This window comes from Nomascus leucogenys, chromosome 2, assembly GCF_006542625.1.
Source record: "Nomascus leucogenys isolate Asia chromosome 2, Asia_NLE_v1, whole genome shotgun sequence".
Taxonomy (NCBI): Eukaryota; Metazoa; Chordata; class Mammalia; order Primates; family Hylobatidae; genus Nomascus; species Nomascus leucogenys.
The window spans coordinates 76,828,319-76,855,053 of record NC_044382.1 but is presented as its reverse complement, the minus strand read 5'-3'; the positions used below and the strand labels follow the sequence as shown (position 1 = coordinate 76,855,053).

Here is a 26,735-nt window from a genome sequence, read left to right as displayed (position 1 = left end):
AGGGGGATTAAGCAGGCTAAAGAATGAAAGGGACCTAGGACAGGGTATCCCATATCAAAAGTGCTCACTAACTGTTGGCCCTTATTAAATGGGGCGTCGGCAGGTGGGTGACTGAGCCTCCACAGTTACGCTTCCTTGGGAGCTGGTCTAGGGAGGCAGAGGCTTCTGGTTCTGTCCTCAAGAAAGGGAAGGGGTCTCTGAGAGGCAGGATAGCATTGTGAAGTGGAGCTTGCCCCTGCCCCGGGTGTGAGTGAGGGTGGAGGCCCTTCCTGAGCCTCTCCTAGCACTCTGCCTGAGGGCTGGGACTGTGATTTTGTGGGTAAAGCCCTCCTCCTTCCCAGCCTATGCTTTCCACGTGAGGCGCCTGCTGCCTTCTGCTGGAGAGTTTCCTGGAGACTTTCTGCCCCAGGAGGATGGGTCCCAGGCCAAAGTCTTCCCCAAACCACCCCTACTCTGGCTCGCCTCCTGCTCCCCCTTTCAGGTCTCAGGAAGCAGTGGCAGCTAGGCCTGGAAAGGCCAGTTAAAGTGTCCTCTCCTCCCCAGCCACCCTCCCATTGCCCCACCATTGCTTGGCCACACCTGGAGAGAGGACAGGTCCAGCTCATCCCCACCTTGGGAAACCATGTAATGTCAGGATTGGAGAGGAAGCAGTGGAACATCTCTTAGTGTCAAGTGCTCAGTGCTGGACGGCGATTTCTCATTTAGCCCCGAGGACAGCACCATGTTAACCCCAGAGTCAGGATTTGCACCCAGCTCCATGGGCCACAAAAGGTTTGTGTGAAGCCAGTGTCTGAGTGCCCGGGTTTGAAGCCCACCTCCACCATTCTCTGGCTGCATGACCTTGGGCAGGTCAGTTGTCTCCTGGGCCTCAGTTTCCTCTGACGTAGAATGGAGACAATAATAGCTGCCACTTCCTAAAGTCGTTGTGAGGATTAAGTGGATCTGTTGCAGATGAAGCGCTTGAGCAGGGCCTGCTGCTTAAGTGTTTGCTCTGGCCTTCCCTGCCGGGGTATGCAAATGAGCTGATCCAAGCCCAGGGAACTAGTGTGACCTCCCACTGCACTAGCACTCCTTCCCCGTGGCTTTAGGCAACCACCAGAGGGGCCGAGGATGTTCCAACTGCCTCTGGGCTTTGGGATGGCCCCAAGGGGCTGGGAGACAGGGCAGGGGTGGGGCTGGAGGGGACCATCCTCTTCCTCCTGATCTGGGCCCAGAGAGGCTGCACAGCACTGGGCCCCCACTGCCTCCAGGACAGCTTTTCTGGGTTTGTTAGGGCTCCCCACCATAGCCGGAAGGGGTTTACCTATCCATGAGCATAATTTGTGACTTTCTGAGCCAGGGCTCAAGGCCTTGCAGAGAGGAGACTTTTCCACCTTGGGAGCTCAGGTGCCTGCCAGCCCTGACCCTAGGTGTCTCCAGGAGGTGCAATGGGGCGCGCAGATAACACAGCTTAGTGGTAAAAAACACAATCCCTAGATTCAGCTGTGTGACCTTGGACAAGGTGCTTAATCTCTCTGTGCCTTAGGTCCCTCATCTATAAAAAAGGGGGATGATATTAGTACTTGCCTCTTCGGGTCATTGTGAGGAGTAAGAGAATGAATGTAAAGTGCCGTGAATGGCACCCCGTACCCATTAAGGGTTTGTTGTTCATATAAGTCCTCAAAGCCCTGAGCAGAAAGGGAAAGTTAGCCCCATCTTTACAGATGGAAAAACTGGAGGTGTATGGGTGAAGGTGTTTCCTCAAGATTCCGTAGCTGGGATTTAGGGAAGAGTCTGCCTCCCTTGATACCATTCACACATGGTCCACGAGCCAAGGCCAGTGAAATGGACCTGATGGGACCTTGCCTGAGCTCCAGGGCTAGATTTCCTGCCCTGCACTTCCACTTACATGGGGCCATGGCAGTGAGAACTGTGCCAGGGAGGAATCTGCAGCTCTGGCCCCAGGCCTCCCCGAGAAACCTCTAAGCTTCCCCCACCCCCTCCTCAGCACCACTCCAAGGACAGTGTGCAACGCTGCCACAGCTGGCCTCGGAGTTTCTGAGTCTGGTCGGGTCAGGTTGACACTGTCACTTTTCACTTCTCCAGGCCAGGTTGGCTTCAGGAAGGGTTTGTTCAGGTCTGGGGTTTGGAGTGCATCCCACTCGGAGTGGAAGTCAGGTCCCCCCCATGGCTTCGGAGGCCCCGAATGACAACAGCCATCCCTTCTCACCTCTGCTCTCATCTCCTGCCCTTCACTCCCTTATCCCTGTGCACACAGCAGATCCCACCTCTAGGCCTTCACACAGTGCCCTCTGCCAGGAGAGCCCGCCTGCCACAGTGCCCATGTGCATGCAGCCTTCTCCATGGGCTGGCCTCCTACCCACAATTCCCTTGCCTCTTTCCCTGCTCTGCTGTTCCTTGAGGACTTCTCACTGCCTGACACACATCTCCTGCTCCTCTTTGTCACTGTGTGCCTCCAAACTAGAATATGAGCTCTTTGAGGGCAGGACAGTTTGTTTGGTTTACGAATGTATTCCAGACCCAAAAATAGTACCAAGTACATAGTAGGTGCTCAACAAATACTTATTGAATATTTTGGAGCCAGATAGATAATCTCTACGTAACTTCTTAGCTGTGTGACACGGGACACATCACTTAAGCTTCCTATCTCTCTTTTTTTTTTCTTTTTCTTTTTCTTTTTCTTTTTTTTGTTTGAGATGGGATCTCACTCTGTTGCCTAGGCTGGAGTGCAGTGGCATCATCACAGCTCATGGCACTTTTGACCTTCCAGGCTCAAGTGATCCTCCTGCTTCACCCTCCCGACTAGCTAGGACCACAGGCGCATGCCACCATGCCCGACTCATTATTTTTTTAATTTTTTATAGGAATGGCGTCTTGCTATGTTGCCCAGGCTCATCTTGAATTCCTAGGCTCAAGCCGTCTTCCCGCGTTAGCCTCCCAAAGTGCTTGGATTGCAGGTGTGAGCCACTGTGCCCAGCCAAGCTTCCTATCTCAGAGTCTCAGTTTCCTGAGCTGTAAAGGATGTAAGGGGAATAATAATAGCTTCTCCTGAGATTGTCATGAGGTTGAAATGAGTCAATATATATACAGTGCTTATACTTTCAGTGGCTCATAAATGTTGGCTATTACTAGTAATACCCTAACCTGCACTGTTGTTTTATTATTTCACTTTACTGAGGATGGGGAAATGGGGCCATGGAGACAGTAAGTGGCAGATCCAAAGCTTCCAGGTGAGAAATGGCGGTGAAAGCCTGAACCTGGACTGCAGGCTCCTAGGCTGGGCTGTCTTCAGTCCATCCCAGTCTAGGAGCTCAGGGAGGCGAAGGAGGTGAGGGCTGCAGCTGGAGAAGGGCCCATCTCTTCTGGGGCCTCTGCTCACCCAGCCATCTCGCCAGAGACCACCACTTGTCCACTGGTAGACATTCAGCCCAGTCCCCCTGCCTTTCAGCCAGTGGTGGGCACCTACCATGCCCAGCATCCTCTACTCCTGTTGATATCCCTGAGTGCTGAGCCACCTGCCTCACCAAGGCAGCCAAGCTGGGAAGACCTCCCTAGCTTATCCCATACCCCCGGGGGCTGCCCCGGGCCCTGCACCCTCCAGTAGCCAGGAGGATAGGACCCAGGGCCCCTGCCTCCCACAGTGCCTCACTGGGGAGGGCAGGAGAGGCTGGAGAGCCTGTTCCAGCTCTGGGCACCAGCTGCAGGAAGGCAGCGTCACAAGCTATTAATAGCCACCAAAGATGTGCCCCGAGAAGGGGCGGACTGTGCACCAGCTGGGAGGGGAGGCTGAGGCAGAGGCCAGAGCCAAACAGGAGTTCACAGCCCCGGGAACCCCAGGCTGCCCCTGGTGGGGAGGGCAGTGAGGAAGAATGTCCAAGTGTCTGCAGCTTGGTCTCGGGAAAGTCTGGACTCTTCCTCCCAGGCTCCTCATGTGGGAGGTGGAGGAGCAGGGTCAGGTGATCCCTACAGTGCCTTCTGGCTCAAGTGGGTTCAGGGGTGAGATCCAGCAGAGCCAAATGGCCTCCATCTACAGAACAGAAAACCAAGACACAGTGAGTGGAAGGCCTTCCCCAGGCTCACCTGCAGAGTCAATGACAGATCCAAGGTCCAGGCCCCTCTGACCAGCAACTTCTTACTGACACCCACTTTGTGCCCCATCCTGTTAAATGAGCATTCTCAACCCCATTTTACTGATGGGCAAACTGAGGCTTAGGCAGGTGGCACAAACTGCCCAAGGTCACACAGCTAAGAAGGGATGGAGCCAGGATTTATACCCCGAAGGGAAGACAAGGAGGGGATTTGAGAATATTCTCCTCCTCCTTCTCTTTGTGAGCCGAAATAGAATGCTTGCTGGGGTCTGTATTTGTGTTGAGGACCAAGAGGAGGGAGAGGCCTTATCTAGAGGCTTGTGGGCTCCCAGGAGCCCTGTCCCTGCTGTTGTGTGTAGAAGTATGCATGTACTACATGGGACATTTTTCAGGGAAGAAGGTCCTGAGCCTCATGGTGCCCCATGAAGGCAGAACTACTAGCTTAGCTCATTTCACACACTGGAAAACTGGAGAGAAGGAGGGGCTGGCCGGGGCTGACCAGGGCTCCCTGGGACCAACAGCAGAGGCCAGAGTCTTTCCAAGCACCTCACTAGCCTGGCTTGGTGGCCCCCACCCTCTGGCAGTGAATAGGAGATTCCACAGGTGAACAGATTTCTACACTGGAGTAAACAAAGGTGAAGGTCGGGGACATCCTTCAGGGAAGGTGTTACAAGGCAGAGAGCCAGGCTGGTACACCCACCTCGGGACATGGACACCTCCACTCTGGGCAGGGTGTGAAGGGGGCTTCCAGATTCCTCCCCCCTTCTTGAGCACAGACTGGCCTGCTGTGGGAATTCAGGGGGCAGTTGTTCTCCTCTGGCCCTTCTCTGGGGGTGCCAGGCAGGTGGGCAGGCAGGTGCAACCCGTCCCTGGCACTTTCCTCTGGCACTGTCTGGTCTCCTGGTTCCTTTTACTCCCCAGACCCAACTGGATTGTACCCGGTAGGAATTTTCATGCCTACCCTACCGCTTTTCACCCAGTTCCTGCCATTCTTCTTAGAAGTTAATTCATTTATTCAACAAACATTTATTAAGTGCCTTCTATACTCCAGGCACATGTTAGCAGCTGGAGGATACAGCAGTGAACAAGACCAGACAGCAAAATCCCTGCCCTCCAGCTGCTTAAGTTCTAGTGAGGAAAAGACAGTCATAATAGATGTCAGAAGTTGGTACATTATATAATACATGAGAAAGCAATACATCCTACCAGGAAAAAAATAGAGCAGGGGATGGGGGGTCGGGAGTGCAGTAGGGCAACCCTGGTTGAGAAGGTGTCATTTTGTCATTTGAACAGAACTTGTAGGAAATGAGCTGTGCTGTGGATATCTAGGGGAAGGCAGAGGGACTTGCCACCAGACAGGGGCTGGCATGTTCAGGGAACAATAGGGGGACCAGCATGTTGAGCAGAGGGAGGGAGAAGATGGGGAGGAGATGGGCCAAAGGGTAAATGGAGGGCCATGGTAAAGGGCTTTGGAACACAATGAGAGCCAGTAGAGGCTGCTGAGCCTGGGAGTAAGGGAATGCTCCTTGGCAGCTGTGTTGAGAGGGCTTGGAGGCAGGGACCAGTTAGTAGGTTACTGTGGTAACTGAGAGGTGACTGATGATGGCTCAGAGAGGTGGGAGTGAGTGGAGAGTGACCAGGTTGGGTGCTGAGGTGGCTAAGCACCTTGCTAATGTCTAATGTTTATTCTTGAGTTATTTTATGCAAATACAAATGAGAAACCTGTTCTTACTTCTCACCATTTCTTTTTTCTTTTTCTTTTCTTTTCTTTTTTTTTTTTTTTTTCGAGACAGGGTCTTGCTTTGTTACCCAGACTGGAGTGCAGTGGTACAATCATAGCTCACTGCAGCCTCGAATTCCTGAGTTCAAGAAATCCTCCCACTTCAGTCTCCTGAGTAGCTGGAACTACAGGCATATGCCACCACTCCTGCCTGCTTTTCAAAAAAAATTTTGTAGAGATGGGATTTCACCATGTTGCCCAGGCTGGTCTCGAACTCCTGGGCTCAAGTGATCCTCCCTTGTTGGCCTTCCACAGTGCTGGGATTATAGGCATGAGCTACCACACCCACTATTTTCCCCCATTGCAAGGTAGCATGTTAACTACATGGGACTGTCTGGCCATGTCCCAAAGTGACACTGAGGCCCAGAGAGGGTGAGGGAGCTAGTGACAGCTGCTGTGTTTCACCAAGAAGCAGCCCCTTCCTACGTGGCTGGGAGAGGTTCAGTGCCACAGCTCTGTGGGGTGGGATGGGGGGGGGTTGGGCACTCTCCAGAAATTCCAAACACACTCACCCTTTAACCTAGCAAGCCTATTTCTAGACTTTATCATACGGACTCACCTGCACATGGCAAAATGACTTCTGTACAAGGCTACTCATTGTTTACAGTAATAGCAAAAGGTTAGCCACGACCCAAGTGTCTGTCATTCAGAGTTTGGTCAAATGAATGGTAGTACATCCATATATGCCTTTCCAGCCCTGGGGGCCTGGGTTCCAGTTCTGCGGCATTTCCCCCGTGCCTGGCTCCCTATCCCCCTGGAACCTCCCCCAGCCTCGCACTTAATACCGGACAGACCTTGGTGCTGTCCACGCCTGTGGTGCTGAAGACAGTGGAGCTGGAGAGAGGCCTGGCACTGGGAACCAGAGACCGAGAATAGAGAAGGGGAGATACAGCGGTGGGACGTTCAGGGTTCAGTTCCTGGCTCTGCCACTCAGGAGCTGAGTGACTTCGGGCAAGTTGCTTAACCCTTTGATCCTCAGTGTCCTTATCTGTAAAATGGGGCTGCCGTGAAGATTGATTGACAGCAGCAATGTAAAGCCTCAGCACACTGAGAAAATAAATGGTAATTTTTTTTTTCTTGAGACAGAGTCTCACTCTGTTACCCAGGCTGGGGTGCAGTGGCACCATCCCAGCTCACTACAATCTCCACCTCCCGTGTTCAAGTGATCCTCCCACCTCAGCAGCCATATGGTGGAACTTCAGGCCTTGAGCACCTCTGACCTCTCTCACCTGCTTCACTTTACTTCTCTGTGAGGCAAGGGGACCAGAGCTGAATTCCCTTAGCCTGCAGGACTGAGCCCACTCTCTGCACCTCCATATGACCCCTCACCTGCCTCAAGGTTTCTCCCTGCCAGATCTGTCTTTCTTTCTTTCTTTTCTTTTTTTAGAGATGGAGTTTTGCTCTTGTTGCCCAGGCTGGAGTGCAATGGTGCATCTCAGCTCACTGCAACCTCCACCTCCCAGATTCAAGTGTTTCTTGTGCCTCAGCTTCCCAAGTAGCTGGGATTACAGGTGTGTGCTACCACACCTGGCTAATTTTGTATTTTTAATAGAGACAGGGTTTCACCATGTTGGTCAGGCTGGTCTCAAACTCCTGACCTCAGGTGATCCGCCTGCCTCAGCCTCCCAAAGTGCTGGGATTACAGGTGTGAGCCACTGCACCTGGCCCCGATCTCTCTTTCTCTCTTTCTTTCTTTCTTTTTTTTTTTTTTTAGAGAGACTTTCTCTGTCGTCCAGGCTGGAGTGCAGTGGTGCAATCTTGCCTTACTGCAACCTCTGCCTCCTGGGTTCAAGTGATTCTCCTGCCTCAGCCTCCCGAGTAGATGGGATTATAGGCGCCTGCCACCACACCTGGCTAATTTTTGTATTTTAGTAGAGACTATGTTTCAACATGTTCCACCATGTTGGCCCAGCTGGTCTTGAATTCCTGACCTCAAATGATCCACCCGCCTCAGCCTCCCAAAGTGCTGGGATTGCGTAAGCTACCACACCCAGCCCTGATCTTTCTTATATACATAGTCAGATAAACTGTCTTAAAACCAGATTTGACCCAATCCTTGCCTTGCTTACATATTTTCAGTGGATTCTTGAATGGGCATGTGGTGTTTTCTGTTCCACATCAGTTTCTCTTCCTTGCAGTAATGGCCCTGTCTCTGCCTGTGAAGTTTGGAAGAGATGTCTCCACCATGCTTTTGCAGGGAGGGCCTGGCCAATCAGCAGATCGATCCCATCTGCTAGGTCACTGTGACTTGTTCAGAGATGAACAAGTGACCAAAGGTGACCCACCGAGATCTAGCCCCAGGACTGTTGCTGGAGCCAGCAGGAAAGAGGGACCCTCTCACCCTGGGCTGCAAAGCTGCAGGACACAGCTGTGCCGCTGCTGTGGGCTGGCTTTTCCATCATGGGGGAAGGGGACAGCCCGCTTGAGAATAAAGCAATAAAGATATAAGCAGAGAGGAGAGAAAGGTGGAGAGATTTCCGATGACTTTGAGTTCTGGGGCCAAGCATGCCTAAAGCCAATTATACTCTTGAACATTTGTTTCATGAATCAATATACTTCCTTTTTGGCTTAATTCAGCTGGTTTGAGTTGAGTTTATGTAACTTGCAAGCTATTCGGGCTCAGGCACTGTGCGGGGTGTTGGCATGGGGTGCCTATGTTAGAGCAATGCAACAGACAAGTGGGAATGAGCCCACAAATCAGAGAGGCAGATAAAATATGGACACAGATAACCATGAGGCCAGGGCAATGGTCAGGGCTCCAACATTTCCAAGGAGGGCCCTGGCAATAGGGATCAGTGTGGCTTCCTAAATCAGGAGGTGGCACCTGAATAGGCCTTGAAGGGGATTAACAACCCAGCAAGAAACCGAAGAGCTCCTTGAAAGCAAGCCCTGTGCCTTCCTCATCTCACTATTCCCAGCACTTAGCCAGGGTATGACAAACGCTGGGTGAATAATTCTCTACGTGTTTGGGAAATTGTAACTTTTTATATCTTGGCTTTCCTGAATGTGACCCTGTAGGCATATAGCTATTTTCCCAAGGGCCTGCGCAAAGTATCATTAGCCCCATTTTACAGGCACAGAGACTGATGGCCAGAGGGGAAGAGTGATTTGCCGAAAGTTACAAAGGAAGTCAGTGGCAGGGCTGGGCTAGAAGCCAGGGCATCTGCAGGGCAAGGTGCTGTCTCCCTCCAGCAGCCCCAGCCCCAGCCCCAGCATGGTGCAGTACAGATGGGGGTGGCCGTGAGTAACAGTGGCCGCTGTGAACAGAGAGGCTGGGGGTGCTAGAATAGGTTGATGATGCCAACGGGGAGGAAAGTGATGATAAATAGCTGACAGGAAACCCCTGTTATGTACCAAGCACCTCATGTAAATGAACTCATCTAATCCCCACAATGTCCTATGACATAGAGACTATTATTAACCCCAATACACAGATGTGGAAACTGAGGCACAGAGTGGTCATGTCACTTGTTCAAGATCATCCATCCAATAGGCGGCAGAGCCAAGATTCAAATCCAGGCACCATCACTCCAGTGTCCAAAAGCTTAACCACTATGCTTCACTGTCTCTAAAATGACAGAGTAAAAATTACCATTTATTGGCTGGACGTGATGGCTCACACCTGAAATCCCAGCACTTTGGGAGGCCAAGGCGGGTGGATCACTTGAGGTCAGGAGTTAGAGACCAGCCTGGCCAGCATGGTGAAAACTCGCCTCTACTAAAAATACAAAAATTGGCCGGGCGTGGTGGCTCACACCTGTAGTCCCAGCTACTCGGGAGGCTGAGGCAGGAGAATCGCTTGAACCCGGGAGACGGAGGTTGCAGTGAGCTGAGATTATGCCACTGCACTCCAGCCTGGGCAACAGAGTGAGACTCAGTCTCAAAAAAAAGAAGAAGAAGAAAGAAAGAAAAGAAAAAATAAATAAATAAATTTCAAGATGAGTTTTGGAGGGGACATTAAAACCATAGCAATATCTCTTCCTGTAAAATGGGGATAGTGAGGTAGCACCCACCTCCCAGGGTTGCTGTGCTTATTTTCTAATAGATTTAATCCACAGTGGTTAGCACCATGCCTGGCATATAGTAAATGCTCAAGAAATATTTGCCAGCGTAATTATTCTCCCACAGAGCAGGATAGGAACAAGTCATCTTCTCTTTACAGGCTGGTCACTCTCCACCCACTTCTGTAACTGGGTCCTTGTCACTTGGTGCCCAGTATTGTCACTGTCCTGGTTAACCTCCTCTGGCCACATTCCAGGGAGTTGAACACACTGAGGTTCAAATCTAATCTCTCTGGTTTGTTTGTTTTGAGACGGAGTCTCACTGTCACCCAGGCTGGAGTGCAATGGCACGATCTCGGCTCACTGCCAGTTCCGCCTCCCGGGTTCAAGCAATTCTCCTGCCTCAGCCCTCTAAATATCTGGGATTACAGGTGCCCACCGCCACGCCTGGCTAATTTTTGCATTTTTAGTAGAGATGGGGTTTCACCATGTTGTCCAGGCTGGTCTCAAACTCCCGATCTCAAGTGATCTGCCTGCCTCAGCCTCCCAAATTGCTGGGATTACAGGTGTGAGCCACCATGCTTGGGCTCTTTTTTTTTTTTTTTTTGAGACAGGGTCTCACTCTGTTGAGACCTCCCAGGCTTAAGCGATCCTTTCACCTCAGCCTCCCGAGTATCTGGGACTATAGGCATGTGCCACCATGCCCAGCTAATTTTTTTGTTTCTTTGTAGATAGAGATGGAGGTCTTGCTATGTTACCCAGATGGTCTTGAACTCCTGGGCTCAAGCAACCCACCTGCCTTGACCTCCCAATCCAACTGCTGGGATTACAGGCACGAGCTATCGTGCCTGGCGTTCTTTGGTGTGTGTGTGTGTGTGTGTGTGTGTGTGTGTGTGTGTTTTGTTTTGTTTTTAATTGATAGAGATGGGGTCCTCACTCTGTTTTCCAGGCTGGAATACAGTGGTGTGATCATGTCTCACTGCAGCCTCGAACTCCTGACCTCAAGCAATCCTCCCACCTCGGCCTCCCAAAGTGGTGGGACTACAGGTGCCATCACATGCAGCCCCAAATCTGAGCTCTTCTGCTTACTAGCTGCATAACCCTTGAATTGGGGTAGTGCCAGCTGCTGTAACAAACAAGCCCCCATATCCCAGCGGCCAAACATGATCGAGGTTTCCCAGTGGCTCCCACAACAATGCAGACGGGCAATCCTCCACAGCAGGAGGCTTTCCACACAGTGACCTGGGGACCCAGGTGCCTCTTCTCTTGTGGCTCCACCGTCTTCTGGGGTTTTGGAGTCCTCTGCATCAAACCAGCCGCAGAAGAAGAGAGTGCAGATAAACCTTCCCCTATCCTTTGAAGCCCCAGGCTGACAGCGACACACATACCACTTCTGTGCACATTCCAGTGGGGAGCCAGTCACATGGCTGGCCTGGATGCAAGGGAGGCAACGTGGTTCCCTGCTGGATGGCCGCTCTCCAGCCTGACTTTGTAGTATAGGAGAGGACACACGCCTTGCTGAGGGACAGTTGGCTGTCTGTGTCATAACTGTGGGCAAATCATCCACCTCTTGGGCCTCTTTTGTTGTCTGTTAAATAGAAGGCATCACTCGGTTGTGGTGATGACTGCACAGCCCTTTACGTTTACTCAAATCATTCCATTGTGCATTCCATGGGAGTTAGGTGGTGTATAAGTTCTACCTCAATTAAGATGTTTTTTCAAAATAGGAATTCAAGCTGGACGTGGTGGCGCATGCCTGTGGTCCTAGCTACTCAGGAGGCTGAGGCAAGAGGATCATTTGAGCCTGGGGGTTCAAGACCAGCCTGGGCAAAATGAGGAAACCTCGTCTCAAGCAAATGCAAATGCTTTAAAAAATAAAATAATAGGAAGCACCCTCCCTTCTTAGGGGTTTTGTGAGGACTCAATGAATGAAATTTTTCCAAGTTGGCCACACCACGTAGGTCTGTGTATACATGTGTGTCTGTGTGTGTGCGCATGTGTGCATGCGTGTCTGTGTGGATGCTTGTGCATCCGTGTGTGTGTTGGTGGGGAGAGCAACAAGGACTCCAAAGTAGGCCTGAGCCAGACGATGAGTTGGGTGTCGTTTCATAAGGGTGGTGCCAACGCTTGCCGACCGCCAGCAGGAAGTAGTGGGCGGCTCAGTGTTGCTTCTTGCTTGGGAAACCCTCCCCCACCACGGTGGCCCTCCCAGCATGTGGCAGAGCCGTGACTACTGCCATGAAGTCGGGGGGGGACCCCCACCCACCCTCAGCAACACAGATGGCAGATGGAGGCCTCCCTCGGGGCCGGTGAGGACACACCCTTGAGGCGTGAGGTGTGTGTGCCCTTCCTCCACCCTCCTGAGGGTGGGTGGATGAGGCACTGACTGCCCAGCGTGAACAGAGGTCAGAGAGGCCTCCGCTGCCTGGTGCTGGCAAGTTCACAGCCATCACATCCACAGCTGCTCCTGCAAGTGGAGGCAGGGACGACCAATGATGAAATACTTTGAGGGTCGAGTTCCCACTGAGACTCGGCCCCCTTCTGGGCCTCAGTTTCCCCACCTGGCTGGGGAATCTGGGTGCGATGTTCCCAACATCCTGCCTTGGGAAAGTACAGGAGTGAAAGGTACCAGCTTTGGAGCCAATACCAATGCTAGCTGTGTGACCTTGGGCAAGTTATCTAGTCTCTGTGCCTGTTTCCTCATCTCAAAAGCCAGCGCTGTAGCTCACACCTGTAATCCCAGCACTTTGAGAGGCCAAGGCAGGAGGATTGCTTGAGGCCAAGAATTGGAGACCGGCCAGGGAAGCATAGTGAGACCCTGTCTCTATTTTTTTTTAAGCGGAGCTAACAATAATGCCTACCTCATATTTGTGAGGATTAAGTGCATTGGTCCTGAGAACGGCCAGGCAGGTGGTAAGTCCTGTGTGAATGTTGGTGCCATTATTGTTGTTACTTTATTTCTTCACTGTAGGGATGGGGAAGCAGAGGCCCAGAGCAGTGGTGTGACTTGCTCAAGGTCACCCAGCAAAAAAGTGGCGCAAATTAGGATCAAGGCCAAGCCTCAAGGCCCACTGCTCCCCGTGTGCCTCCGAAGCCACGTGCGTCAGAACTGGGTCAGAGGCAGCATGTACCTGGTGGATGATGCAGAGGCAGGGATGGGCGCGTGGATTAATTCCTTGTCTCCTGCTGACACCTTGCGGAGAAAAGGCCTGAAGGGAGAGGGAGGTGTGGAAGGAGAAGAAGGAGGGAGGGGACGGTAGGGGGACCCCCAAAGCTGAGCCCTGGGAACCAGGAAAGGGATGCAGGAGAGGGGTGAATCCTATCCAGCCCCTGCCCCTGGGGAGCTCTTGGTTTGTTGATGGGCAGACAGGGACACAGCTGAGGTATTCAACAAGGGCCCTGAGAGAGGGACAGGCAGCCCCTGTGAATCTTGCTATTCAGCAGAGGCAGGAGTCAGCACGTGTGAGGGCAGCAGGGAAGTCTTCCTGGAGGAGTGAGACCTGGCGATGAGGAGGCACGGTAGGGAGGTGGAACAGGCAGGAGAGACTCTTCAGGAATCGAGGAGATAGAATACAGGACACTAAAGCCTCAAAGAGGCCAGGGGCGGTGGCTTGGCAGGATCATCGCTTCAGGCTAGGAGTTTAAAAGCAGCCTGGGCAACATAGCAAGACCCCATCTCTAAACACAAAAAATAAAAAATTAGCTGTGCACCATAACACACACCTGCAGTCCTAGCTACTCACAAGAAGGCTGAGATGGGAGGACTGCTTGAGCCCAGGAGTTCAAGGCTACAGTGAGCCATGATCTGCACTCCAGCCTGGGCAACAGAGAAAGATCCTTTTTCTAAAAAAAAAAAAAAATTAAAGTAAATAAGTGCATTAAATAAAGCCATAGAGAGGCAGTGTGGGGTAGTGGTCAGAGCATGGGCTGAACCTGACAGTGGGGGGAACATATGGGGACCAAACTGAGCCCACTGGGCTGTGTCCCTGATCCAGCCCAGCCCTTCCCAGGGCAACTCCAAGGCAGACACGCCAGAGGGCAGAGATGAGCCAAGCATCCCGTCCCTGGGTGTGGGAGGGAGGGCGGGCTTGTAGCCACTGGTGGCCACGAATTAAGCTCCCAGGGCACACAGAACAGCCTGAGGTGGCCTTGCAGGGCCAAAGCCCAAGGCGGGAGGATTGCACACATGTGGATATGTGTGCTGTATGCACGTGGACCACCCACCTCGGCAGCCCTTGGGGACTCCACACGCATCAGGAAAAGTAGGTCAGGGGAGCAGCCCAGCATCTCCCTGGTGGGCGTGGGGAGGAGTTTGAGGCAAAGAGGGCTGCGTGCTCATCAGAGCCCCTGGGGGACAGCCCCACAATCCACACAGAAAGGGCCCAAGGACGCGCAGGCCCCGGGGAGGCCTGCACAGAAGCAGCCTTGCCTCGCCCTGCTGGTGTTGCCACGGTCGCCTCGGTTTTCTAACCCGGAAGCCTCATCACCCAGGTGGTGGGTGGACATTTCACAGGGGTTGGAAGAGATTTTTCCAAGCCTGAGACCAGGGAAAGACAATCACGCGGAGATGTCGCCCCACGTAAGCCCAGCTGGTGGCTGCGGGAAAGACCCAGTGCTGTCCAGCCCAGAGCTGGGACTGCATGGAGACGTGGTGGCAAGTGGCATGTCTGCGTTTGGGTCAGCACGCTAGAGTGGAGAGGAAGGGCATGCAGGAGCGGGTTCTCTGGGCCTGGCATTGTTCCTACCTCTGGTGGAGGGGACTGTGGAATGAGCGAGGCCAGGGCACATGTTTAGGTGGAAATGAGCTAGGAAAGAAAAGACAGTTGCTGGAGAGGAAGGTCCTGTTGGAACAGGGGCGAGGAGGCCAAGTACAGTGGCTCAGGCCTGTAATCCCAGCACTTTAGGAGGCGGAGGCAGGAGGACTGCTTGAGCCCAGGAGTTCAAGACCAGCCTGAGCAACAAAGTGAGACCCCATCTCTACAAAAAATAAAATACGGGCCGGACACGGTGGCACACGCCTGTAACCCCAGCGCTTTGGGAGGCCGAGGCAGGTGGATCACCTGAGGTCGGAGTTTGAAACCAGCCTGACCAACATGGAGAAACCCCGTCTCTACTAAAAATACAAAAATTAGCCGGGCGTGGTGGCACATGCCTGTAATTGCAGCTACTCGAGAGGCTGAGGCAGGAGAATTGCTTGAACCCGGAAGGTGGAGGTTGCGGCGAGCCGAGATTGTGCCAGGCAGCAAGAGGGAAACTCTGTCTCTAAATAAAATAAATAAAATACGAAAAAAATTATCTGGGCATGGTGGCACATGCCTGTGGCCCCACCTTCTCAGGAGGCTGAGGTGGGAGAATTGCTTGAACCCAGGAGCTGGAGGCTTCAGTGAGCCATGGGGGCACCACTGCACTCCAGCCTGGGCAATAGAGCGAGACCCTGTTTTAAAAAAATTTAATTTAAAAAATGACAGGAGGCTGGGTGAGGTGGCTCACACCTGTAATCCCAGCACTTTGGAGGATTGCTTGAGGTCAGGAGTTCAAGACCAGCCTGGGCAACATGGTGAAACCCCATCTCTACAAAAAATACAAAAATTAGCCAGGTGTGGTGGCGCACACCTTGTGGTCCCAGCTACTCAGGAGGCTGAGATGGGAAGATTGCCAGAGTCCGGGATGCAGAAGTTGCAGTGAACTGAGATCACGCCACTGCACTCCAGCCTGGGTGACAGAGCGAGACCTGTCTTAAAAAAAAAAAAATTACTGACAGGGGAGATGAGCTGGTTCATGAATGGAGGGAGGCAGGAGGCTGGGGAGACAGGGATGGGAGCAGGCTGCAGGGCGGGGAGGGGAGGGCTCCTTCCTCCCGAGCCAGCTGAGAGGACGGTGCAGATGGAGCTCCGTTTGGGGCTGGGTGGGAGGCCAGGAAGTTCTCTCCTGATGTTCCTCCTCTCCGTGTGAAGTGGGAGGCTGGGTCGTGCCGAGAGTGAAGGGGAAGGCAGAGGAGGAGGAGAGGCTTGGGGCCTGGAAGGGAGCTGCTGGGCTGGGAGAGGATGCGGGGCTCATGGAGTGCTCACCCCCTCCCAGCCTCCAGCCATGCCCGCCCGCCCTTGCTCAGCCGGAGAGAAAGCCGGTGATGATGACGAGAACAACACAGCAAGCCTGGGCACCTATGGAGCACTTACTGCGTGCCACATGCCAGGGCTTCACGCCTGTTAACTTACTCAACCCTCTCAAGAACGCATCGGGAGAAGGCACTGTTGTTGTTGTTATTATTATTATTATATTTAGATAGGGTCTCTGTCATCCAGGCTGGAGTGCAGTGAAGTGATCATAGCTCACTGCAGCCTCAAATTCCTGGGTGCAAGTGATCCTCCTGCTTCAGCCTCCTGAGTAGCTGGGACCACAGGTGTGCACCACCACACCCAGCTAACTTTTCTTTTTTTTTAATTTTTATGGAGACAGGGTCTTGCTCAGGCCGGTCTCACACTCCTGGCCTCAAGCAATCCTCTCACCTTGGCCTCCCAGATTGGTGGGATCACAGACGTGAGCTACCTTGCCTGGCCAAACGCACTATTATTATATCCTTTGTATAGATGAGGAAACTGAGGCACAGACAGAGGAAGTACCCTGCCCAAGGACATCCAGCTAGCAAGTGACAGAGTTGGGACTCAGACCCAGGCTGTCTGGCTCTACATCTGTGCCTTCTCCCAGATGGAGCTGTGGTCATCGTTCTTCAGGGTGCAGGGGTGCTTAGGGGCAGGCTAGGGACGCTGCAGTGACATGTCTGGGATTAGAGGGAGAAAAGGTCGGGTGCGGTGGCTCATGCCTGTAATCCCAGCACTTTGGGAAGCGGAGGCGGATGGATCACCTGAGGTCAGGAGTTCGAGATCAGCCTGGCCAACATGGTGAAACCCCATCTCTACTAAACGTGCAAAAATTAGCCAGATGCGGTGGCACACACCTGTAATCCCAGCTACTTGGGAGGCTGAGGCGGGAGAATCGTTTGAACCCAAGAGGCGGAGGTTGCAGTAAGCCAAGATCATACCAGTGCACTCCAGCCCGGGCGACAAGAGAGAAACTCCGTCTCAAAAAAAAAAGTAGGGGAAGAGAGGGAGAAGGGAGTGCAGGGAGGATAGAGGGAGGCTGCACCAGGAAGCAGGTGCTCAGGGGCTGGAGGCTGGTGGCAGCTTCTAAAGGAAGCAGCCCTGGCCTCTCTTGCCGGTGCACACACAGACACATATTCATGTGCTCCTGCGCCTGCAAAAGGCTCGTCCCCCCTAGTCTACCCCTCTCCATTTACAGATGAGAAATGAACACCCAGAGTGGTTGCCTGGAAGACAGGGGTGGGGAGGGATGGGGTTTTAGAAAGGGGCAAAAGGAAACTTTGGGGTAATGGATGTATTTGTGGTCTCGACGGCAGGGATGTATACATATGTCAGAATCATCACACTGTACACTTCAAATATGTATAGTTTTTTGAACACCAAATATACCTCAATAAAACTAGAAAAATGACATGAGATAAGGGAAAATAAGGGGAAATAAAGAAATGAAGGCCACGGATGGAGAGTTAGTTCACTGTCACCCACATGACAAGTCAGGTCTCAGCCCAAGTGGTGGCTCACGCTGTAGTCCCAGCACTTTGGGAGGCTAAGGTGGAAGGATCACTTGATCTCAGGAGTTCAAGACCAGCCTGGAAAACACAGCAAGACCCCATCTCTCCAAAAAATTTAAACATTAGCCAGATGTGGTGGTGCATGCTTGCAGTCCCAGCTACTCAGGAGGCTGAGGCAGGAGGACTCCTTGAGCCCAGGAGTTCGAGGCTGCAGTGAGCTATGATCACCCTACTGCCCTCCAGCCTGGGTAACAGAGCAAGACCCTGTCTCAATACAAATACAGTTTTTTTTTTTGAGACCGAGTCTCGTTCTGTCGCCCAGGCTGGAATGCAGTGGCACGATCTCTGCTCACTGCAGCCTCTACCTCCAGGGTTCAAGCAGTTCTCCTACCTCAGCCTCCCAAGTAGCTGGGATTACAGGTGTGCACCACCATGCCCAGCTAATTTTTGTATTTTTAGTACAGACAGGGTTCCGCCATATTGACCAGTCTGGTCTCGAACTCCTGACCTTGAGTGATCCGCCCGCCTCAGCCTCCCAAAGTGCTGAGATTACAGGTGTGAGCCACCGTGCCCAGCCTAAATACAATTTTTTAAAAAGTCAGGTTGGCCGGGCGCAGTGTTCATTAGTCAGGTGGTGAGGTCGTCTGAGGTGGGGGAGGCACTGCTAGGCTGTGCTGATGTGTGGCCATGTGTGTGGTGGGATGGTGTGGTCACATCTATACCATCCTGCTGGTTTGGCCTGAGACCACGTGGCCAAGGTATGTGATGCTGCAATCATGGCCCTCAGACCTCTTCCCCACCCCCTACCTTATGGACAGCCATACCACTTTCAATCATAATATACAACTGGTGTGATCACTGCGTCTATTGCCCCTCTCCCCCTGGGGTGTAAGCCCCATGGGGGCAGGGAATCCTAGGTGTTTGTTCCATGCTGTGTCCTCCCGGCTTTGGAGAGCCCTGGGGAACAGCAGGTGCTTCATCAGTACTTGTGAATAAGCTGGGCACGGTGGCTCATGCTGGTAATCCTAGTGCTTTAGGAGGCTGAGGTGGAAGGATCACTTGAGGCCAGGAGTTCTAGACCAGCCTGGGCAACACAGTGAGATGCCAACTCTACAAAACAACAAATTAAAAATTAGGCATGATAGGTGCAGCAAACTACCATGGCACATGTTTACGTGTGTAACAAACCTGCATATCCTGCACATGTACCCCAGAACTAAAAATTAAACATTAAAATAAATAAATAAAAATTAGCCAGGTGGCCGGGCGCGGTGGCTCACGCCTGTAATCCCAGCACTTTGGGAGGCCGAGGCGAGCGGATCACGAGGTCAGGCGGTCGAGACCATCCTGGCTAACACAGTGAAACCCCGTCTCTACTAAAAATACAAAAAATTAGCCGGGCGAGGTGGCAGGCGCCTGTAGTCCCAGCTACGCGGGAGGCTGAGGCAGGAGAATGGCGTGAACCCGGGGGGGCGGAGCCTGCAGTGAGCCGCGATCGCGCCACTGCACTCCAGCCTGGGTGAAAGAGCGAGACTCCTTCTCAAAAAAAAAAAAAAAAAAAAAAATTAGCCAGGTGTGGTGGCGCATGCCTATAATCCAATCTACTCAGGAGGCTGAGATGGGAGAATAGCTTAAGCCTGGGAGGTCGAGGCTGCAGTGAGCTGTGATTGCACCACTGCACTCCAGCCTGGGTGACACAGCAAGACCCTGTCTCAGAAATAAAAATAAAAACAAGCTGGGTGCAGTAGCTCATGCCTGTAATCCCAGCACTTTGGGAGGGCCAGGCAGAGGGATCACTTGAGGCCAGGATTTCGAGACCAGCCTGGGCCACATAGTGGGACCCCCCTCTCTACAATCCAAATAAACAAAACCAACGCTTGTGAATGGGAGTACCCGTGTGAACTCGGTATCTGGCTGTGTCTGTGTGACATAAACAGGTGCCTTGCCTGACACTGTGTGCGGGTGGCAGCATGAGGCAGAGGGGCTGGTGCCACTAAGCGCAGGGTCTGGCAGTGACTGGTCTTGGGGGAGCTGACTGAGGCCTGGCCCCTGAGGCTTTGGGGAAGGCGACGCGACCAAGATGCTTGTCGCCCCCTTGTGGTTATCTTGGGCCTGGCATCCGGGCCCATCCTCAAGTTTTCTGGGTTCTGGGGAGGGCGGAGGGGCTGGAGGAGGGGACCCTTGCCTGATGTCACACTTCATGCTCACCACCCCCACCCAACAGGGAGAAGATGAGCGTGGGCTGCCCAGAGCCTGAGCCGCCCCACTCCCTGACCTGCTGTGGGCCGGGGACTGCCCCTGGGCCTGGTGCCGGTGTGCCCCTTCTCACTGAAGACATGCAGGCCCTGACTCTCCGCACACTGGCCGCCAGCGACGTCACCAAGCACTATGAACTAGTCCGGGAGCTGGGCAAAGGCACCTATGGGAAGGTTGACCTGGTAGTCTACAAGGGCACAGGTGAACAAGTGCAGGGTGGCAGGGCTGAGAGGTTGGGGTGGGGCAGGGCTGGGAGGTTGGGGTCGGGGGACATGACCTTCCAGCTGGGCCGGGGCTCTCTGGTGCTCTGTGGAAGCCAGGAGGCAGGGTCAGGGGCCAGGTGGAGAAGATGAGGCCTGAGGCAGCCCAGGGGGAAGGAGACTGGGCAGATGAGGCAAGGGAGGAATCCGGGGCAGAGTGGCCAGGATACAGGATGGGCTGCTGTGGGGCCATCTGGGGTGACTTTGAGACAGCCAAGAGGCTGTGCCAGGAGCCTCTGGAGAGGGGAGGGCTGCCGGCTGTGTCTAAGTATCACCAACATCTCAGTGATGTCTGGCCCCAGGAAGGTGGACGGAGAGTGAGGGCGGTTCTTCAGGAACAGGGTGCCACACTTAATGGGTGGTGGAAGGACCTGTGAGGTCAGTATGGCAATCACCATCTCTCAGGTGAGGACAGGGAGACCTAGGCCAATTCAGCCACATAGCCAACACCCTGCAGCTGCAGAGGCTGTGAACCAAAACGAGACCCCAGGAGTCATCTCCAGGGCCTTGTCGCTTAGTCACTGAGCTTGATACCTCCCCCACACTGTAGGTCACAGCCGTGCCACCCAGCCAGCCAGGAGCTGGGGCTGCTTGAGCTCCCACAGCTGCACACACTTGGGTCCAGGGGCTTTGTGCTACCTGAGGGCAGCAGGAGAAGTACCTAACGTGTTGTCACCCGAGCTTTGTTACTTGCTGTGTGACCTTGAGCAAGTGACTTCACCTCTCTGTGCCTCAGAGTCCTTCTCTGTAAAATAGGGTAACATTAGTGCACAACTCATACGATCATAATGAAGTGTGAGTTGTGAATGTGCAGTGCTGAAGGCAGAGCCTGCGATGTGTAAATGCTCCATGGACACACATGTGCTCCACCCAGCTATGTACCAGATGGGCACAGATGCTTGCCCAGGCACAGAGTTGTGGACACATGCCTTGCAGTGTCTCATTTCTTATTCATTCATCCATTTAGCTAAAGACAGGAAGCTCAGGGAGACCCATTCTAGCTGGGGTAGACCGACAAGATAAATAAGCATATGGCAGGCAGGACAAAAAGAGAGGTGGAGGGCGTCACAGGCCCCCCACCCCCTCCTCCTGGAGGGCTGCAGACTGGGTGTAGAAGGCCCAGGTTGACCCTGCCTGCATGGCCTTGGGCAAGTCCTTTCCTCTCTCTGGGTCTGTTCCCATCCGTGAGATGAGGACAGTCATGCCTGCTGGGGACCCTGTTGCACCACGGTCCAGAGACAGGCATGCGTGCATCCAGCACGGAGCCACTGGAAGAGGGGGCTTCAACCCTGTTGCTGTTGCTCCCATCAGGCACAAAAATGGCACTGAAGTTTGTGAACAAGAGCAAAACCAAGCTGAAGAACTTCCTGCGGGAGGTAAGCATCACCAACAGCCTCTCCTCCAGCCCCTTCATCATCAAGGTCTTTGACGTGGTCTTTGAGACAGAGGACTGCTACGTCTTTGCCCAGGAGTACGCACCTGCTGGGGACCTGTTTGACATCATCCCTCCCCAGGTACTCGGGATGGTGGCGTAGGGTGGGGAGAGGGTCTTCAGGGTCCCAGAGTATGAGAGTGGGAGTGGAGTCAGACCATTTAATTAGCAAGTATTTACTGGGCACCTGCTGTATGTCAGTTACCATTCAGGGAGCTGGGGATGTGCAGTAAGGAAGACAAAAGTCCCTGTTCTAGTGGGAAACTGACACTCCACAGCGGGCCAGATAATAACAGATGGAGATGAGCGCCTGAAAGGAGACAGTGAGAATGATGGGATGAAGTCTTACCGCGCCCTCCCCTGGGGCTGCACAAGAGGAGAGGTGTCAGATCCACCTGGGAAGGGGCCCTCAGAGGAAGCGACCCTGGAGCCGGGAGGGTGGGGGAGGGTTCCAGGCACTAGCTTTAAATCTGCTCTGCCGCTTGCTGGCTGAGTGATGAGACCTTCGGAGCAGGTCCTCCTTCTTTGCTGAGCAGCTACTGCATGCCAGAATCTGGAGACACAGATGCACGGACACAGCAGGGAACAAGATAGGAAGCTCAGGGAGCCCCGTTCTAGTTGGGGAAGACCGACGAGATAAGTATCTAGCAGGCAGGGCAAAATGACAGCAGGTGGAGGGCGCCGCAGACCCCCTCGTCAACCTCCTCCTGGAGAGCGGCGTGTCCCTCCTGGAGCCCCGATGTCCCCATAGGAGAAGCAGGCATGGTAGCCACTATGAGGATTGGATGAGACAGCGAGGGAAAGGGCGTTCAGCAGCACCCGGGCCGCGTCTGTGCGGTCGCCCCAGTTACTGTGGACAGGGTGGGAGGCGAAAACCGCCTTGCTAGAGAAGGAGCTGGAGGGGAGGACGGCAGGGCGAGCGCAGGAGAGCTTGAAACCCAGCGCGGCTTACCCCGGCCGCCCGCAGGTGGGGCTCCCTGAGGACACGGTGAAGCGCTGCGTGCAGCAGCTGGGCCTGGCGCTGGACTTCATGCACGGGCGGCAGCTGGTGCACCGTGACATCAAGCCCGAGAACGTGCTGCTGTTCGACCGCGAGTGCCGCCGCGTAAAGCTGGCCGACTTCGGCATGACGCGCCGCGTGGGCTGCCGCGTCAAGCGCGTGAGCGGCACCATCCCTTACACGGCGCCTGAGGTGTGCCAGGCGGGCCGTGCCGACGGGCTGGCGGTGGACACGGGCGTGGACGTGTGGGCCTTCGGCGTGCTCATCTTCTGCGTGCTCACCGGCAACTTCCCGTGGGAGGCGGCGTCGGGCGCCGACGCCTTCTTCGAGGAGTTCGTGCGCTGGCAGCGGGGCCGCCTGCCGGGGCTGCCTTCGCAGTGGCGCCGCTTCACCGAGCCCGCGCTGCGCATGTTCCAGCGCCTACTGGCCCTGGAGCCCGAGCGCCGCGGCCCGGCCAAGGAGGTGTTCCGCTTTCTCAAGCACGAGCTCACGTCCGAGCTGCGCCGCCGGCCCTCGCACCGCGCGCGCAAGCCCCCCGGGGACCGCCCGCCCGCCGCCGGGCCACTGCGCCTCGAGGCGCCCGGGCCGCTCAAGCGGACGGTCCTGACCGAGAGCGGCAGCGGCTCCCGGCCCGCGCCCCCTGCCGTCGGGTCGGTGCCTGTGCCCGTGCCGGTGCCGGTGCCAGTGCCCGTGCCAGTGCCTGTGCCCGAGCCCGGCCTGGCTCCCCCGGGGCCCCCCGGCCGGACCGACGGCCGCGCGGACAAGAGCAAAGGGCAGGTGGTGCTGGCCACGGCCATCGAGATCTGCGTCTGAGTCGCCTCCGCTGCCCTCGGACCCGGGAGCGCCCGGGCCCGCCCCGAGCTGGTGCCCGGTGCGGCGGTGGGTAATGGAGCCACCTCGCCGCGGGGCAAGGGGCGCAGCGGTAGACTAGGCAGGACGCGGCCCGGCACCTGGTCCGTCCCCGGCGGGCTGGTGAGGAGGCCACCAAAGACCCTTAGTGCGACCTGGTGACCAGGGGCTTGGCCCAGAGGAGCCAAGCCCCACAGACCCGAGAATTCGGAGGCCCCCCCAACACACACACACACACACACACACACACACACACACACCAGGAGCAAGGGAGCTTTCGGGCCACACTCCCAGACGCCTCCCTGAGCCCTGGAACCCGGACTCATTGCTCCTGGCCCTCCATACCCCCTGGCAGATCATCCTGCGGTCCCACCCGAGATCCCCTCCTCCTCGCCATCCCACACTGCCCCCTCCCCACCCTGGGTACAGAAAGGGACTGAAGTGTTGGGCAGAGAGGCGGCTTAAGGCCCCTGGGCACAGGCTGGGATCAGGGCAGTGAGCGGAGGGCAGCTGTGTCCTGCCCTCCCTTCTGGAGGCTGGAGGGGAGAGGCCAAGCCCTTGGAAAATGCAGCAAATGTCTGGATGTCGCATAAGTGCTTGTATGTGCGGGACAGGCCCCGAGAAGCTAGTGACTCCTGCACACCCCCATTGCACAAATGAAATCACAGCCCAGGAGGGAGGGCAGCTTGGCACTGGCTGAGAAGTAGAGCTCTCTCCCCGCCCCTCCCCCTAACCACAAGGGATTGTCCTGAAAACTTGTGGGGATAGAAGGGCTCACAGGGCAGGGGTCTCAGCTGCCTTCGCATCCTTAGGGCAGGGGAGTGAGTGTGGAGCCGAGAGCAGGGCCCAGCTCCCCCTGCCAGCCGCACTGTCCCAGGCCCAGGGACCTCTCCCAGGTCCTCCCAGCCCTTGCCACACAGCCTAGATGTAGTAACCTGGGCTTCCAGCAGGTGGCGAGCTGGTTCGTGCTGGAAATTTCTCCTGGGTTTCTTGGGGTCAAACATGCCAACCTCCAAGACCCCATCCTCACGTCTCCCACGTTTCTGGCACTGGAGTGTGCAGGGCGTAGGACCTGCATGTGTGGGTGTTAGAATGGGGGCGGTGGACGCGAGGGGGCGAGTGTGTGACTAGGTGTGTGTGCACATGCATAGGGTGCAGACGCGTGGGTGCCATCCGATGCGTTCAGTGACTGTGCGTCCAGACACCTCAGCAGCGCCCCCCCACCACACCCTGGTCCTCCCAGGCAGCTGTCCCAGGGTGCCCAGGTCTGCCTTGCACCACACCCCTCAGGGAATCCGGCAAGGAGGACCCTGCAGGTTGGTTCAGGCCCCCAGGCAGCAAAACAGAGACAACAGGACCCCCGCCTGACCCCCTGCCCCTCTCTGTGGAGGCCTGGGACCCCCGCAATAAGCTCCACATGGGTGAGGCTGTCCCTGTGCCTGGCCCTCCGCCCCAGGTCACCCCTGCCAGGGTCCCTCCTGGGGTTCTGGGCCACTTGAGGGGCTCTTTGATGGGCCAGGCCGGCCAGAGTGAACTCCAAGCACTTTCTGGCTGGTGCCCCAACCTCTCCACTCCCCACTCATTCCCACCTTGAAAAAGGGCTATAGGTCCCCTGCCCTGCCCGGGTCCAGTTTACAAACTGTGGGGTGGCCCAAGGGCCTGGCCCCACTCTCCCCGCTGTGCCCACTTCTCTCCAGACTCCACCTCCCCAATGGGTATGGGCCCTCCACATGCCAGGTAAGTAGCAAACTCCCACTCCCTCCAAGGACCAGGTCTCAGAGAAGGCCCTGGTCACTGCCCCTGGCCCACCTGGAGCCCATCGGGGCTGCCTCTCCCAGCCGCGACTTCTCCTTTTGCCTTAGGCCTCGCGACATCCTGATCTCTCCTGCAATAACTAGGAATCAAGATTCCACAGTAGACGTCCCTTGCCGTACTCTCTCTCTCTCTCTCTCTCTCTCTCCCTCTCTCTCTCTCTGTTAAGATCCTGTTTGGGAGTTTCCCCAGCCGTTGTATATCTAGTATGTTAGAGTTGGGAGGGGACCGTAGTTATGTAGCCCAGCCCCCTCATTCCCAGAGGCACCCAGAGGGCCAGCCACCAGCCTGACCCCAGAGCAGAACCGGAACACCAGGTTGGGGCCCTGGTGCTGCCACCACCTCTGCTGGTCGGGCTGGGACCCTTTGCCCCTTAGGAGAGGTGTTGGTCACAGATGTTTACCTCAGTTTATGTCACTGTCGAAGAAACAAAAGATAATAGCAAAAAATAACACTGTAGACATGAAGACTTAGAAGACAAAAAAAAAAAAAAATCACACACAAAAAAATCTCCCCTGTTGCGATTCTTCTGTGAAGGTGCAGTGTGTATGTGTGTATGTGTGTGTGCGTGTGCGTGTCTCTGTCCCACGCCGGGCAGGCCAGGGCATCCCGGCCTCTGTCCCAGACCCCGTGTCCCCCACACTGCCCCCCATCCTTCGGTGCTTCCCAGAGACCCCTCTGAGCTGGCCTGTGGGGTGCGGGGAGCCCCCTGGGTGGGAGGCAGGGCCACAGGTCGGCTAGAGGGTCTCCACCAGGCCCACTGAACAGAACCCCAAAGCTGCCAAAATGTTCCCTGAGCCCACACTGTGGCCGGTGGGACAGTCCTGGTGGCTGACATCAGCGTCCATGCTTGGCTCAGGGCCTGGGGCAGGGTCCTGGGTAGAGTCCTAGCCCCAGAGCCCCAGCCCCCCATGTCTTGCCGCCCCTCCCCCGTGTGTTTGTAAATACTCTGGCATCCTTTGGCCCTGAGAAGGTTTTTAAATGTGTTATTTACTTCTCTAAACATGACGATTGCTATAAAAATAAACAAAAGTTTAGAAAAATGACCACTGGGTGGCTGTCTTTTCTCAGGTTTGGGGTGGAGAGGGCGGTGGGGGTGGGGGCACACAGGTACTCTAGAAACTGAAAACTTGGGCTGGGCAGAGTGGTTCACATCTATAATCCCAGCACTTTGGGAGGCCGAGGCGGGCAGATCACCTGAGGTCAGGAGTTCAAGACTAGCCTGGCCAACATGGTGAAACCCTGTCTCTACTAAAAACACAAAATTAGCTGGGCGCGATGGCGCACCCCTGTACTCCCAGCTACTTGGGAGGCTGAGGCAAAAGAATCGCTTGAACCCGGTAGGTGGTTGCAGTGAGCCAAGATCGCGCCATTGTACTCCAGCCTGGGCAACAAGAGCAAAGCTCCATCTCAAAAAAAAAAGGAAAACTTGACCTTGACATAGGCTCTAGGCCTCCTGTGACCTCTCAGAACTTGAAGGTGAGGGGAACAGGACCCAGATTCTGGGACAAGGGGCAGGCAGTTGTCCCTTACCTGGAGCTCAGCTTGTAGCCCTTCGGCCTGGCCAGAAAAGAGGCAAAAGTCCAGAGAGACGGGACAGACCAGTTCACCACTCAGCGCCTTTTTACCAAGCACCTTTTGTGTACCA

At 54.9% G+C, this 26,735-nt stretch overlaps 1 protein-coding gene across 3 annotated transcripts in view; it reads left to right on the top strand.

Moving 5' to 3' along the window:
- Nucleotides 1-26,133, top strand: part of SBK1 (SH3 domain binding kinase 1) — a 64,462-nt gene extending 38,329 nt beyond the window's left edge. For all 3 annotated transcript variants that reach the window (XM_030799278.1, XM_003261492.4, XM_030799297.1), the window contains exons 2-4: nucleotides 19,703-19,935; nucleotides 21,306-21,508; nucleotides 22,394-26,133. In XM_030799278.1, the coding sequence (XP_030655138.1) occupies nucleotides 19,703-19,935; nucleotides 21,306-21,508; nucleotides 22,394-23,239 (1,282 nt within the window). In that variant the 3' untranslated portion in view covers nucleotides 23,240-26,133. The remainder of the gene's footprint in view (nucleotides 1-19,702; nucleotides 19,936-21,305; nucleotides 21,509-22,393) is intronic.
- Nucleotides 26,134-26,735: the final 602 nt, after the last annotated feature.